Source organism: Natator depressus, chromosome 5 (assembly GCF_965152275.1).
Source record: "Natator depressus isolate rNatDep1 chromosome 5, rNatDep2.hap1, whole genome shotgun sequence".
NCBI classification, from domain to species: Eukaryota; Metazoa; Chordata; order Testudines; family Cheloniidae; genus Natator; species Natator depressus.
Genome location: NC_134238.1, coordinates 4914864 through 4930138, shown reverse-complemented (window position 1 = coordinate 4930138; position 15275 = coordinate 4914864). Strand labels below are relative to the sequence as shown.

Here is a 15275-nt window from a genome sequence, read left to right as displayed (position 1 = left end):
GAAGTGAATGCCTAGCTGCCAGCATGCTCACATTTACTACAGCATGAGGGCAGAGAGATACGGGCAGGGTGGGGAAAATGCATCCAGGAGTCTTCTTGACCAAAAGACAAGAAGCCAGAGATCATTGCGGAGCTGCGAGCCTGCATTCTCTGCTAACTGCCCTTGTTTCTCCGCAGAGCCCTGTCCGCTTCTCCCCAGTGCTCTAGCTTTGTCTCATCCCCTCCTCCCAGCTTGGCTGAGCTGAGCCACATTGCAGCCAAGAGCTCATGGGAACCTTGGCATACCCATGTCTGAGAGCATGGTATTATAATAACCCTGGCTCAGCTGCCAGTGAACAGATTGTACCAGACTGGAGCAGAACTGCAAGTGAAAGCAGAGGGAGTCTTCACCGGAGCTACAAGAGGGATGATTTGGTCCATTAGCTGGATTCATTTAGTTGATATTTGTAACATTTCACCCCTGTGCTGTGTCAGGGATCAGTGCTGGAGGACTGAATGGGTTTGGAGAGGACACTATGACTGACTGATTCTCCTGTTTGTATTTCTCCTTGATGAACCAGAGAAGAACAACACAGTAAGAAACAAAGCTCCTGGCCACAAGGGCTTTAGGGGCTAATGGAAAATCAGCGTTTAAGAAAGAACAGGAGCTCTGAAAAGGGGAATGCCATGGGAACACGCCTGCCTGACAGCTTCACCCCAGTGAAGCCGAAGCCGTCCAAGGAGCTGAAGCCAATGATCGGTGCAATAGTCATCGGGCTCATCTTGTTCATTGCGGCGGTGGTGGCTTGGTGCTACTACACGGCGTCTCTCAGGAAGGCGGAGCAGCTAAAGACGGAATTGATGGACCTGAGGAAGGATGGGTTCATCATCAAAAACCACAACGGGGAGGTGGTCTTCAGACTGGGCTTTCAGTCAGGCACCCTCGATCTGGAGTCCTGCTCGAAAGAAGGGGAGATTTTAAGCTGCACCAGATCAGACAGAGGGAAGCTGAATTTCTTCATTCAGACAGTCAAGCCCAAGGACACGGTTATGTGCTACCGCGTCCGCTGGGAGGAGTTTGTGGTAGACACGGTGGTCGAGCACACCATGTTTTGGGAGGACGCTCACTGGTACGGGGGCTGTGAAATGAGCGTCCAGCACTGGCCAATCAGACTCCCAGGGTACCAGGAGCCCATGCCCTTTGTGACGAGCGACGTGTATTCCTTCAGGGGCAGCTTTGGAGGCATCTTAGAAAGATACTGGCTGTCCTCGAAAGCAGCGGCTATAAAAATCAACGACTCAGTGCCCTTCCACCTGGGGTTTAACGCCAGTGAACGGTCGCTCTTCTTTCAGGCCAGGTATAAGGATTCTCCCTACAAACCTCCCCTTGGGCAGCAGCCTTTCCCGGAGCTAAGCTACCGTGTCTGCGTCGGTTCGGATGTGACCTCCATTCACAAATACATGGTGCGCAGGTACTTTAACAAGCCTTCTAAGATCCCATCAGAAAACGCCTTCCAGTACCCCATCTGGTCTACATGGGCTCTGTACAAAAATCATATTGACCAGGATAAACTTCTAGATTTTGCAGAAAAGATTAAAAAGTACCGGTTTAATTGCAGCCATATTGAAATTGATGACATGTACACACAGACTTATGGCGATTTTGACTTTGATCCGGTAAAGTTCCCTAATGTGACAGAAATGTTCAAAACGCTGAAAGAAGAGGGATTTAAAGTTACCCTGTGGACGCATCCCTTTATAAACTACAATTCCTCCAATTTTGGAGTGGGGATAGAGCAGCAGCTCTTTATCAAGGAGCCGACAGGGAAACTCCCCGCGATGGTGAAGTGGTGGAACGGCATTGGGGCCATATTGGATTTTACCAATCCCACAGTCAGGGAGTGGTTTCAGAGCCACCTGAAACAACTGCGGTCAAAGTACGGCATAGCGTCCTTTAAATTTGACGCTGGTGAGGTAAGCTACCTTCCAAAGCAGTTCAGCACCTTCAGGCCCTTGTCGGATCCCAGCATCTGGTCCAGACGGTACACGGAAATGGCCATTCCGTTCTACGAGCTCGCCGAAGTCAGGGTCGGCTACCAGTCCCAAAACATCTCGTGCTTCTTCCGCATCATCGACCGCGACTCGGTTTGGGGATATGAGCTTGGCCTCAAGTCCTTGATCCCTACCGTGCTCACCATTAGCATGCTGGGGTACCCTTTCATACTACCGGACATGATTGGAGGAAACTTTATGCCAAACAAGACGGAAGGTGCTGTTGAAATCCCAGACCAGGAGCTGTACATCCGCTGGCTGGAGCTGTCAGCCTTCATGCCCTCCATGCAGTTTTCCATACCCCCCTGGCTCTACGACAAGGCAGTGATTGAGATTGCACAGAAATTCACAGAGCTGCATGAGTCCCTGGTTGCCCCTCTCCTGTTGGAGCTGGCTGGGGAGGTCACCGACACGGGAGACCCCATCATACGGCCCATCTGGTGGATTTCTCCCAGGGATGAATTCGCTCACAAGCTCGACTCCCAGTTCCTCATTGGGGACACCCTCATGGTGGCCCCTGTCCTGGAGCTGGGCAAGCAAGAGCGAGATGTGTACCTCCCGGCCGGCAAATGGCGCAGTTACAAAGGGGAGCTGTTTGAGAAGACCCCAGTCCTGTTAACAGACTATCCCGTTGACTTGGACGAAGTTGCTTATTTTCTTTGGGTATCATAACAAATGTAGCCATCAGTTTTAAGCTTTGTGAATGGGTGATAGATTGAAAAAAATTAGGCAGCTCTGAGTTCCTGAGATAAATATGCCTCTCTGGGACGTTCTAAATAATGATCATGATTCCAATTGCACAGAACCATTTTTGTGGATTAATAAACAGGACACTTAAAATATCTTTGTATACATTTCGTCCTTTAAAAGGTCCTGTTCCAAAGCTTGACTACTTGGTTGTGGTATTATTTGTAGATCTAAGGTATAGAAACACAGAGTCCACTAGGGTTTTTCCCCCCAGTCCTATATGACACTGATGCTCTTTTTTGAAAGGGTACTTTAGATGGTTTTCTTTATTCCACACTGATTCTGTTGTTCCCATATCTGTATTTTATTTTAAAATTGCTTTGTCATTGGCTGAGGAATTGTTCACTTTTAAAGGACTACACTGCTGTGAGCCAGTGACACTCCTGTGGAGACTGGGGCCTTCAAGTTCTTGCCACCACCAGATGCGATGGCATTTGATGCAGTAGCAAAGGGTGGTAACAATCTGCTGCAGACTGATTTAGCAGAAGAAGCAAAAATGAATGTTGACACTTGTCATAAATATAAAGGGAAGGGTAAACCCCTTTAAAATCCCCCCTGGCCAGAGGAAATCTCCTCTCACCTGTAAAGGGTTAAGAAGCTAAAGGTAACCTCGCTGGCACCTGACCAAAATGACCAATGAGGAGACAAGATACTTTCAAAAGCTGGGAGGAGGGAGAGAAACAAAGGGTCTGTGTGTCTGTCTATATTCTGTCTTTGCCGGGGATAGACCAGGAATGGAGTTTTAGAACTTTTAGTAAGTAATCTAGCTAGGTACGTGTTAGATTATGATTTCTTTAAATGGCTGAGAAAAGAATTGTGCTGGATAGAATAACTATTTCTGTCTGTGTATCTTTTTTGTAACTTAAGGTTTTGCCTAGAGGGGTTCTCTATGTTTTGAATCTAATTACCCTGTAAGGTATCTACCATCCTGATTTTACAGGGGGGATTTCTTTATCTCTATTTACTTCTATTTTTATTAAAAGTCTTCTTGTAAGAAAACTGAATGCTTTTTCATTGTTCTCAGATCCAAGGGTTTGGGTCTGTGGTCACCTATGCAAATTGGTGAGGCTTTTTATCCAACATTTCCCAGGAAAGGGGGGGTGCAAGTGTTGGGAGGATTGTTCATTGTTCTTAGGATCCAAGGGTCTGGGTCTGTAGTCACCTAGGCAAATTGGTGAGGCTTTTTATCCAACATTTCCCAGGAAAGGGGGGGTGCAAGTGTTGGGAGGGTTGTTCATTGTTCTTAGGATCCAAGGGTCTGGGTCTGTAGTCACCTAGGCAAATTGGTGAGGCTTTTTACCAAACCTTGTCCAGAAAGTGGGGTGCAAGGTTTTGGGAAGTATTTTGGGGGGAAAGACGTGTCCAAACAGCTCTTCCCCAGTAACCAGTATTTGTTTGGTGGTGGTAGCGGCCAATCCAAGGACAAAGGGTGGAATATTTTGTACCTTGGGGAAGTTTTGACCTAAGCTGGTAAAGATAAGCTTAGGAGGTTTTTCATGCAGGTCCCCACATCTGTACCCTAGAGTTTAGAGTTGGGGAGGAACCTTGACAACACTCAGTAACATTATGGCAATAATTCTCCCCGCCCCCGGGAAATATTAGTGACTGTTACAGATACTAAAACTAAGCTAGCATACCTCTGGCCCCAGTTCAGGAAAGCACTTAAGCACACACTTAAATCCCGTTGACGTCAAAGATTAAATCCCGAAGCCAATGCCGTGCTTACGTGCTTTGTGGAATAGGAGCTTTTACTATTATGCAGTCTTTTTATATGGGATAGAGCACTGGATTGGAACTCAGGAAACTGAGATTCTATTCCTGGATTAGCCACTGGCCTGCTGGGTGACCCTGGCAAGTCACTTCTCTTCCTCGTGCCTCAGGTTCTCCATCTGTAAAAGGGGGATAGTGATCTGAACCCCTAAGGGCCAGGACTTAATATTATTAAAAAGTAATATACCACCCCCCCTTTCCAATAACTTTGGCAGTACTCATTTAACTTCCCATTCGCCACTGAGAATATCCCTCAGGAAAGAACCAGACCACCTCCCCCACCCACCAAGCCCCACTCCTGGTTTGGCTGAGCACGTAGCAGTAGGCCAAGCATCTCTTGGAAGCTCCGTCTCCAGCAGCTACGGAGCTTCTCACCTGTCCTCCCCACACTTAACCCAGCTTAATGAGTCCGTTTTATTGAGGTGCTGTGTAGGCAGGACCTCCCTGGAGTCCATTTAGTTCTGCTACTGCCTTTTGCAATAGCTGGTTCATGCAGCAAAGTTCTCCGTCTGCAACATCTCTCACCTAAGCTTCCATGGGAGGGGAGTGAAGAACCTTAGAACCCATCAGCAAAGCCCTGCTTGCTTAGAAATCTATTCCTCACTACAAGGTAAAAGCTCTGTCCACTCTCCCAGCCTGCCTGGGAGGCGTCTACCTCCCAAAATCCAGGTTTACGTGTAGTTATGGTGAGCTCCCAACGAAGTGTCACTTGAGGAACTGGGTTGGGGGTCGGTAGCCTATGCAAATAAAGCTTAGTATGGCAGCACTTTCCCCTTTTCACCAACAGAGGGAGTAGAGAGCTCTTTCTCCTTTGGAGCTTCTGACCACATAGACTATACGCAGGCGTTGGCTACACTGATGCGTTCGCAGTGTAATGGCCCTTTTCTGTTTTACACTTCAGTTTTGTTATTCCTGAAAAAATAGTAAGCAGAATTTATTGTTACAAAAGTGATGCAGGTTTCTGAACTCACCCGGTAAACAAACAGTGTGATCTATCTATGCTACATATCTGGCCTTCTCACCTCAGTGTCTGAGCACCTCTCAGTCTTTAGTGTATTCATCCTCACACCCGCCCAGTCTGCGAGATAGGGCAGGCCTATTGTCAGTCACACAGGGAGAGGAAAGATGGTCTTGGTGGTTGGGGCATTCGCTAGGGGCTTGGCAGATCTGGGTTCGATTCCCTGTTCTGTCACAGAGCCCCTGTGTGACCTGGGGCAAGTCCTGTAATTGCTCTGTGCCTCAGTTTCCCCCCATAAAAAGGGGATAATAGCACAGCCCTTCCTCATGGGGCAGGGGGCTGTGTGTGGATAAATACATTAAAGGTTGTGAGGTGATGGTGGCCATATAAGTTCCGCAGATGGACTAATTCCTGCTCTGCCCCAGACTATCTAAACTGGGTGTCCCCCAGTCCAGGCTAGCACTCTAACCTCTGAACCAGCCTTCCTCTCCTAACACAAAAGATGAGCAGCACAGCCCTTTTCCTGCGTGATTCCCCACGCATGTGGGCCACACAGCGCTGGGGGCTGCCAGAGGAGCACGGCTGATGAAATGAGCTCTGGGCTTTAGAGCTAGCAGCGCCTGGTGCCTGTGTGGGTGAACGCACCTCCACAGTCTCAACCCAGGGCCGAGTTAGCGAGGACACCCCATCGGGCAGCTCTGAGCTGCCTGCCATCAGGCCAAAGAAACCCCTGGGTGATGCCTCTTGCAACCTGCCCGCTCCTCGCAAAAACCCAGAACATGCACCCCTCCCCCTGTCACTGCCCCGACCCCATTCCAGCCTCTCTGTCTCCTCTCTACGCTGCTCCCACCAACCCCAGGAGAAATTCTGCCGCTCTCAAGGGCTGTTGGTCTGTCCACGCCTCTTGCCAGTGTGCCAGAAGGGGGTCTGCCTTAGCCCAGCGCCCGGCTTTTTAAGTGTGAGCAGCAAGCCTCGTAGCCACTGACGGGCTGCGTCTGACCCCGAGCCTCCTGGCTTAGTGATGCCCGGACCAGGACAAGCCTGGCCAGCTGGGGCAGTGCCTTGTGCATCGCTGCCGACTTCTGCCGCCGGTGGTGGGATTTGGGCTGGGGTCTGGGGTCTTGTCTCCCAGTGACATGGGACAGTTGGAGCTCTCTGATTGGTTAGCTGCCCCGGTTGCTCTCTCTCCCTGCTCCCCCTTCCCAAAGCCATTCATTCTCATGGAGGGGGGTGGGGAGGAGGCAGCTAGAGAGCCCAGCCGCTGTTCTGCCCCCCACTTCTGCTCCCTTCCTGTGAGCAATCGGGACAGGATGGTGACCCTGATCTCCCCCCCTCACCCCTTGCAGCACCCAGCCTGGGAATGGCTGGTGGGGATGAAAAGCCTCTGGAGCTGCCCCCTGAGCCTGGAAGGGGCAGAGGAGACCCCACTGCAATCCCTTCAGGCCTGTGTGGATCAGGTGAAGAACCCCAGGAGGACCAGAGGTAAGGCTGAGAAGGGTGCACCTGATGGGGGGCCCGGGGTGCTGAACTGATGGGGGGACTGGGCAGATGTGGGGTGGGGGGATGGACAGAACTGATGTGGGGCAGAATGATGAGAGGGCTGGGTGAGGGCTCTGAGGGGAGCACTGACGTGAGAACTGGGGGACAGGATTGACTGGAGACAGAATTAATTGCTGGGCAGGGGATGGGCAGAGGTAGACAGTGGGCAACACTAATTCTCTCTCTCTCTCTCACACACACACACACACACACACGATGTACAGGGCAGTTCAAAAACCAAGACAGGCCAAAAACCACAGTATGATCTTTTAAAAAAATTGCATGATTTTTGGAGCCAAATTTTGGCAGAATCTGATGATTTTTGCTCTCTTGAGGGTGGCATTACTGCAGTTCTGAACTATAATTTGTCTCACCTCTCCTCTAGACCAGGCTCCTAAATCAGATCACCCCTTTGGACTGCCCACCACTCCAGCACCTTGGCCGTGCGTAGCCATCACCTTGGAGGTGCCGTCTCGAACCACTCAGATGGCAGCATGCGCCCGTGTGAGCATCTGAAAATGTTGGCCTAAAGGGGCCAGAGCAAGTCACTGTGATTGCTGGGTTTAGAACAGGGGTGGGCAAACTTTTTGGCCTGAAGGCCACATCTGGGTGGGGAAATTGCTTGCAGGGCCATGAATGTAGGGTTGGGGTGTGGGAGGGGGTGTGGTGTGCAGGAAGGGGCTCAGGACAAGGGGTTGGGGCAGAGGAGGGGTGTGGGGTATATGAGGGGGCTCAGGGAAGAGGGTTGGGGTGCAGGAGGGGTGCACAGTGCGGGAAGGGGCTCAGGGCAGTGGTACAGGGAGGGGTGCGGAGTGCGGGAGGGGGCTCAGGGAAGGGGGTTGGGGTGCAGGAGGGGTGCACAGTGCGGGAAGGGGCTCAGGGCAGTGGTGCAGGGAGGCGTGCGGAGTGCGGGAGGGGGCTCAGGGAAGGGGGTTGGGGTGCAGGAGGGGTGCGGAGTGCAGGAGGGGGCTCAGGACAGTGGTGCAGGGAGGGGTGCGGAGTGCGGGAGGGGGCTCAGGGAAGGGGTTGGGGTGCAGGAGGGGGTGCACAGTGCCGGAGGGGGCTCAGGGCAGTGGTGCAGAGAGGAGTGCGGGAGGGGGCTCAGGGAAGGGGGTTGGGGCGCAGGAGGGGTGCGGAGTGCAGGAAGGGGCTCAGGACAGGGGGTTGGGGTGCAGGAGGGGGTGCACAGTGCGGGAAGGGGCTCAGGGCAGTGGTGCAGGGAGGGGTGCCGAGTGCGGGAGGGGGCTCAGGGAAGGGGGTTGGGGTGCAGGAGGGGCGCACAGTGCCGGAGGGGGCTCAGGGCAGTGGTGCAGGGAGGTGTGCGGAGTGCGGGAGGGGGCTCAGGGCAGTGGTGCAGGGAGGGGTGCGGAGTGCGGGAGGGGGCTCAGGGAAGGGGGTTGGGGTGCAAGAGGGGGTGCACAGTGCCAGAGGGGGCTCAGGACAGTGGTGTAGTGAGGGTGCAGAGTGCGGGAGGGGTCTCAGGGAAGGGGGTTGGGGTGCAGGAGGGGGTGCACAGGGCCGGAGGGGGCTCAGGGCAGTGGTGCAGGGAGGGGTGCGGAGTGCGGGAGGGGGCTCAGGGAAGGGGGTTGGGGTGCAGGGAGGGGGTGCACAGTGCCAGAGGGGACTCAGGGCAGTGGTGTAGGGAGGGTGCAGAGTGCAGGAGGGGTCTCAGGGAAGGGGGTTGGGGTGCAGGAGGGGGTGCACAGTGCCGGAGGGGGCTCAGGGCAGTGGTGCAGAGAGGGGTGCGGAGTGCAGGAGGGGTCTCAGGGAAGGGGGTTGGGGTGCAGGAGGGGCGCACAGTGCCGGAGGGGGCTCAGGGCAGTGGTGCAGGGAGGTGTGCGGAGTGCGGGAGGGGGCTCAGGGCAGTGGTGCAGGGAGGGGTGCGGAGTGCGGGAGGGGGCTCAGGGAAGGGGGTTGGGGTGCAAGAGGGGGTGCACAGTGCCAGAGGGGGCTCAGGACAGTGGTGTAGTGAGGGTGCAGAGTGCGGGAGGGGTCTCAGGGAAGGGGGTTGGGGTGCAGGAGGGGGTGCACAGTGCCGGAGGGGGCTCAGGGCAGTGGTGCAGAGAGGGGTGCGGAGTGCAGGAGGGGTCTCAGGGAAGGGGGTTGGGGTGCAGGAGGGGGTGCACAGGGCCGGAGGGGGCTCAGGGCAGTGGTGCAGGGAGGGGTGCGGAGTGCGGGAGGGGGCTCAGGGAAGGGGGTTGGGGTGCAGGGAGGGGGTGCACAGTGCCAGAGGGGGCTCAGGGCAGTGGTGTAGGGAGGGTGCAGAGTGCAGGAGGGGTCTCAGGGAAGGGGGTTGGGGTGCAGGAGGGGGTGCACAGTGCCGGAGGGGGCTCAGGGCAGTGGTGCAGAGAGGGGTGCGGAGTGCAGGAGGGGTCTCAGGGAAGGGGGTTGGGGCGCAGGAGGGGTGCGGAGTGCAGGAGGGGGCTCAGGGAAGGGGGTTGGGGTGCAGGAGGGGGTGCACAGGGCCGGAGGGGGCTCAGGGGAGTGGTGCAGGAGGGGTGCGGAGTGCAGGAAGGGGCTCAGGGAAGGGGGTTAGGGTGCAGGAGGGGCGCACAGGGCCGGAGGGGGCTCAGGGCAGTGGTGCAGGGAGGGGTGCGGTGTGTGGGAGGGGCTCAGGACAGGGGGTTGGGGTGCAGGAGGGGTGTGAGGTCCAGCAGGGAGCTCAGGACAAGAGGTGGGGGGGCGGGGTGCAGGAGGGGTTCAGGCTCTGGCTCAGCGCCGCTTAGCTGGAGCGGCTCTGGGGTGGCAGCGGCGCGCAGTGGGGCTAAGACAGGCTCCCGGCCTGCCCCAGCCCCCCGCTGCTCCGGGAAGCGGCCGGCGCCACGTCCCTGAGGCCCTTGGGGGAGTGGGGAAGAGGGCTCCGGGCGCTGGGTACCTCCCCCGAAGCCCCCATTGCCCCCGTTCCCCGTTCCTGGCCAATGGGCGCTGCGGGGGGAGGTACCCACAGGCGAGGGCAGCGTGCAGAGCCCTCTGCCCCCCTACCCAGGGGCCACAGGGACGTGGTGCCGGCCGCTTTTCAGAGCGGCGTGGGGCCCACAGCGCCATGGGGGTGGCAATCCCGTGGGCCAGATCCAAAGCCCTGAGGGGCCAGATCCGGCCCACGGGCCGTAGTTTGCCCACCGCTGGTTTAGAACCCTCTCTGCTGCCCATCCCCTGCGCATCTCTGTGGTACCTGGCTCCCTCAGCCCCTACACACCATGCTCCTCTCTCCTGTCCTCCTACAAACTACCAACCTCTCCCAGGGGCCACCTCCCAGGGGTCTCAAACTCAAGCCAGGGTGCCGGACCGGGGGGACCCACTTTTAACAAGGGTCAGCAATGGGAGGAGGGGTCAGAGAGGCGTCAGGGGGAGTGGGGTTTGGGGGGAAGGGCGGTGCGAGGGCAGGGCCTCAGGGGGAACGGACAGTGGGAGGGCAGGGGCTCAGGAAGAATGGGTGGTGCAGGGCCTGGGGGACGGCATGGCGTGCGGGGGCGGGGCCACAGTTTGGGCACCTGTGGTGTCCCCCCCCGACTTTTAAGGTGCTTCTGCCGCTCCTTACTCAGGCTTTGCATTAATTGCTTACAGCCCGCGGGAAAGCAGTCCGAGCCCCACTCGCTGACGAAAGGGCCAGCTAGGGACGAGGGTGCGGATGCGGTATTATTTGTATTGCGGTAGTGTCTAGGAGCCGTGGACCAGCCCCCGTTACGCTAGGCACTGTACAAACACCGCCGTGTTGGGGTTGGAAAGGGCAGCACAGAGCCAAGGACAAAACATTTTTTTTCTGGGCATTGATTAAAAACAACCCTGAGCCAATTGCACACGCAACCGGGGGGGTGGGGGGGGAATACCGAGCGAGGCCTTTTATCTGCGACCATGAAAGAAAAGCAATTCTACATAACAGAGCCAAGCTCAGGGCTAAATATAGTTCCTGTGCGTTTGATACCTACTGGACAAAGAAGGGGCTCCTACCCGCACTGCTTGAGAGGGGAATGAGGAGATATACTTCTCTTAACCCCTTCGTTGCAGGCAGCTGCGTCTGGGGGCAGAGGCTTTCCCAGCAGTAGCGTTTCTCAGGACAGGCCGCTCAAGTGCAGGGAACACCAGGGTGTACCAGCTGTGCTTGGCAGGGCTAAAGGGGGGAGCAGGATGTTTCAGTCACATGAAAGTGGTTTAAGTGGAAACCTGCGGTGTAACCCTTCTGCCAGTGGGAGTGGGCAGCAAGAAAGGCCAGGCTCATTATCTCAGGAACAATATAACCAAAACCGGCTCAGGCCCCCACCCACTAACCTGGGAAAATTTCACTTTCCCCTCTGAGCACCTCTAAGAGGCAATACTTCCCCTCTCGCAAGCACAGGGGCTGAGGTAGAAAGAGTTTCTTTAATAAAAGTGACCGAGCATTAATCTGAGCCAACAGCCCAAGCCGTAGTCATAAACATAAAAGCATGAGTGCAACACACCCTCCCCAGAGTACGCTGGGCAGTGGCCTTTGCTTCAGCTTTTGAGTCCAACACCCAAGTTCTTGTGGCGTGCCGCCCCGCAACGCGCCGTGGCTGTGCCGTGTCGGCACAGAGCCAGCGTCCATAAGTACAGCTGCAGGAATTCTCCTTGGTTGGTGCCGAGCGGCTCCGACTCACGCATGCTTGGGGCAGGCTGCACGTTGGGGGAGCAGGAGGCCAGCTGATTGGGTGTGTGGCCAGGTATATCTGCGTCTCTGGGCTCAGCACAAAGCAAAGAGAATTTTACATACCCGTGTAGCGTGAAACGGGCTCCCAGGCGCAGAGTCCCCGCCCCCCCAGTCACCTCCTCCCCTCTCCCACACGCACCAATGCACCAAGGCCCTCTACTCGCTGCGTCCAGGCATTTCTCCTCCCCCCATTCCATCCATCCTCTCCTCTTGCTGAGGCTCCCTGTCTCCGGGCTCCCCCATCCCAGCAGATTAGGTTGGGCTGAGCAGGCTCTACCTGCTGCTGCTGCTTCTCTTACCTTGCCCTGGGTTCCTCCCCCTGCACCCGCTGGGTACCTCACTGGAAAGTTGCGGGGAGGGCAGGTGCTGCCTGGGGGGTCAGTCAGGAGCCTTAGCCCATCTCCCCATGCCCTGCCTGAATGCCAAGAAAGCTGGAGTCTCCTTGGGGAGGCCTGAAATCCACAGTCTTTAGCCCAAAGCTGCCACAAGTTAGGCAGGTGTGCAATCAGGGCACCTTCCCTGGGCACTGCGCTAGTGCCCAGAGCCTGGGGGGACCTTTTCGAAGGGGCAGCGAGTGCGGCCGTTGAAGTATCCAGCATCCCCAGCAGCATCATGTCTGTCTCTTCCCTATGCAGTGTATCACCTGCGGCCACTCCCATGCAGGTGCCCCATCCCGTTCACCACACCTCAGTTTGTGGGTGTGGAGTGCTGGGGCAGCCTCCCTCGAGTGACACCCCAAGCCCATTTATGGGCTGCAGGATGAAGAATCGGGCAGTCGCTTCTTAGCCAAAGCCCCACAGACCTTTACCTTGTGAGTGATTATAATAAATCAGGATGCAAACGGAGACAACACCCTTCTAAACCCAATAGCCCTAAGATTTAACCTTCCCCTGGGTTTCCCACAGGTAAGGTGTGTTATTATTTCAGTTATCATAGCTCTTAGGTGCCCTACTCATTGACCCAGCCCTCCACTGTGCTCTATAGCCCCTACCCCAAAGAGCTTACAATTTGAGTATAAGGCCAGCGACAACAGCCGGGCAATAGCAACTGGCAGCACGGGCCAATTGGAGGCGGGAGCTGATATTTCAATACTGAATAAGAGATCGTGTCCATGTCACTTTGACGTCAATTTATAAATTACTTGCTGCATGGACTGGATCTTCTTCACTGCTCCACGCCATATTGTAGGTGTCTCACAAACTATGAGGCTCAGCCATAGAAACAGTGATGTTTTGGATGGGAAAGCAGCCCTCTGATAGCCAGCCACTAGAGAAGGGATGGTCCTGTGGTTGGAGTGCTACCTACCACCCTAGGAGACCTGGCTTCAAGTCCCTGCTCCACCAAACTTCCTCAGGTGACTCACTTAAGAATTTCTGTTCCGGGGTCCCCATCTGCAAATTGAAGCTGAGGGCACTGTCCTTCCTACCTCGTAGTGGTGTTCAAAGGGAACTACTAGGTGAGGTGCTCTGATACCCTTTGGGACAACAGGGGCCATATAAGCACCTTTGATTGATGGTTCTCCCTCTCCTCTGGGTGTCAAGGCAGGATCATTCCCTCTTGGGCATTTAGTTTTAAGTCTTTCAAGCGATGAGGTTTCCACCCCCTCTGCAGGGAGACTGTTTCACAGCTTATGTCTCACCCCCAGAAGGGCTTTCCCTTGATACTCCACCTACATTTTCCCTTTCCTAACCTAGAATCATAGAATATCAGGGTTGGAAGGGACCTCAGGAAGTCATCTAGTCCAACCCCCTGCTCAAAGCAGGACCAATCCCCAATTTTTGCCCCATATACCTAAATGGCCCCCTCAAGGATTGAACTCACAACTGTGGGTTTAGCAGGCCAATGCTCAAACCACTGAGCTATCCCTCCCCCCAACCTAATCCTGTTGCTTCCAGTCAGATGCCCCTGTAACAACCTCAGCGATTCCCATTCTTCTACAATCTTTGCAGCCTTCAAATATTCACCGACGATGATCATCTCCCACCCCCACTGGGCCCAGCCTCGCAGGTGTCACTCACAGGAGTGCTCCGACTGAAGTCAATGGACGATGCAGGGGAACAAGATCTGCTGAATCAAGGCTTTAATCACCATCTCTGAGCCAAGATATATGTATTCAGCCCTTCCAACCTTTCCTCACGAGTCATTTCATTCAGCCACCTCTGTCTTTCGCTTTGCTATGCCCAAATTCCTTTCAGGTACAGTTAATGAGGTGCCCATAACAGAAGAGATGGCTGGGGCTATGGAGTAGGGCACTGGATTGGGATTTGGGAGATCTGGATTTTGTTATCAGCTCTGCTACTGTCCTATTGGGTGACCACCGGCAAGACACTATGCCTCTCTGTGCCCACCCTTTGCCTGCCTCATCATTCAGCCTGTCAGCTCTCTGGGGAAGGGACCATTTCTCACTATCTACATTTGTACAGCACAATACCCCCGCACCTGGGGCCCTATGTGCTATTGTAATACAGTAACTCGTGACTTAAAGTCATCCTGGTTATTAGCATTGTTCGTTACTGATCAATTAGGGAACATGCTCATTTAAAGTTGCGCAATGCTCCCTTATAACGTTGTTTGGCAGCCGCCTGCTTTGTCCACTGCTTGCAGAAAGAGCAGCCCGTTGGAGCCAGCTGGTGGGGGCTTGGAACCAGGGTGGGCCGGCAGCCCCCCCATCAGCTCCCCGCTCCCCAAAGTTCCCTGTTTGGCAGCCATCCAGAAGGCTATTAATTGCCGGGCAGTTCAGCTGTCCATGGGGGGGGTGGGGAGGGACACAACAGGGCTCAGGACGGAGAGAGCTTGCTGGAAGCAGCTGCTGTCTCAACTTCCTGATCTACTTAAAAAGGCAGTGTACTTAGAGTGCGGTCAGCGTACTTAAAGGGGAAATGCACGTCTCTCTGCCTTGTAGAGTGTGAGGTTACATTAACAACAATGAGTTAACCCTTGGGGGCTCAGCCGACTGCTAGTTCATCATTTAGCCGTAAGGCATTCCCTGGGAAATATCCCCCCCCCGACTTCACCTCAACCAAGCTTCACAATCATCATTGCTGTGTACAGTATTAAATTGTTTAAAACTTATACTGTATATATATATATATATATATAAAATATAGTCTTTTGTCTGGTGAAAAAAATTTCCCTGGAACCTAATCCCTCCTATTTACATTAATTCTTATGGGGAAATTGGATTCGCTGAACATCATTTCGCTTAAAGTCGCATTTTTCAGGAACATAACTATAATGTTAAGCGAGGAGTTACTGTCCAAAGAGAAGGTCTAGCTATACCAGATCCAGATAGAGTAGGACTTACTCCCAGCTCTGTACCATATACACAGCCCCAAATGACACCCCTCTATTCTGCAGCCACCTCATCCTTCAAACCCATCTGTAATTTACCACCCACTCTCAGCCCTGCATCTCTTTCAGCTCCATTGCTTTCCAAGCTCATGCTTCCCATTGAAGAACTCCAGTCTGGAGCCTGCGTGGGGGTTTGTGTAACACAGACAGCTGGCTGCAGCTTTACCCTTTTCAATATAATGGCAGTTGGTCTTGGTGTACGGTGCCCCTCACACTG

At 54.5% G+C, this 15275-nt stretch overlaps 1 protein-coding gene across 1 annotated transcript; it reads left to right on the top strand.

Moving 5' to 3' along the window:
- The first annotated feature begins 342 nt into the window (after positions 1-342).
- On the top strand, positions 343-3679 carry LOC141988041 (myogenesis-regulating glycosidase-like). The gene has a single exon (XM_074953872.1). It carries the CDS (start codon positions 615-617, stop codon positions 2700-2702), a length of 2088 nt encoding a protein of 695 aa, XP_074809973.1. The 5' UTR covers positions 343-614; the 3' UTR covers positions 2703-3679.
- Positions 3680-15275: the final 11596 nt, after the last annotated feature.

What these genes read in the sequence shown, in the direction of transcription:
- LOC141988041 (XM_074953872.1), top strand. Translation starts at nt 615, where the DNA reads ATGGAAAATCAGCGTTTAAGAAAGAACAGGAGCTCTGAAAAGGGGAAT.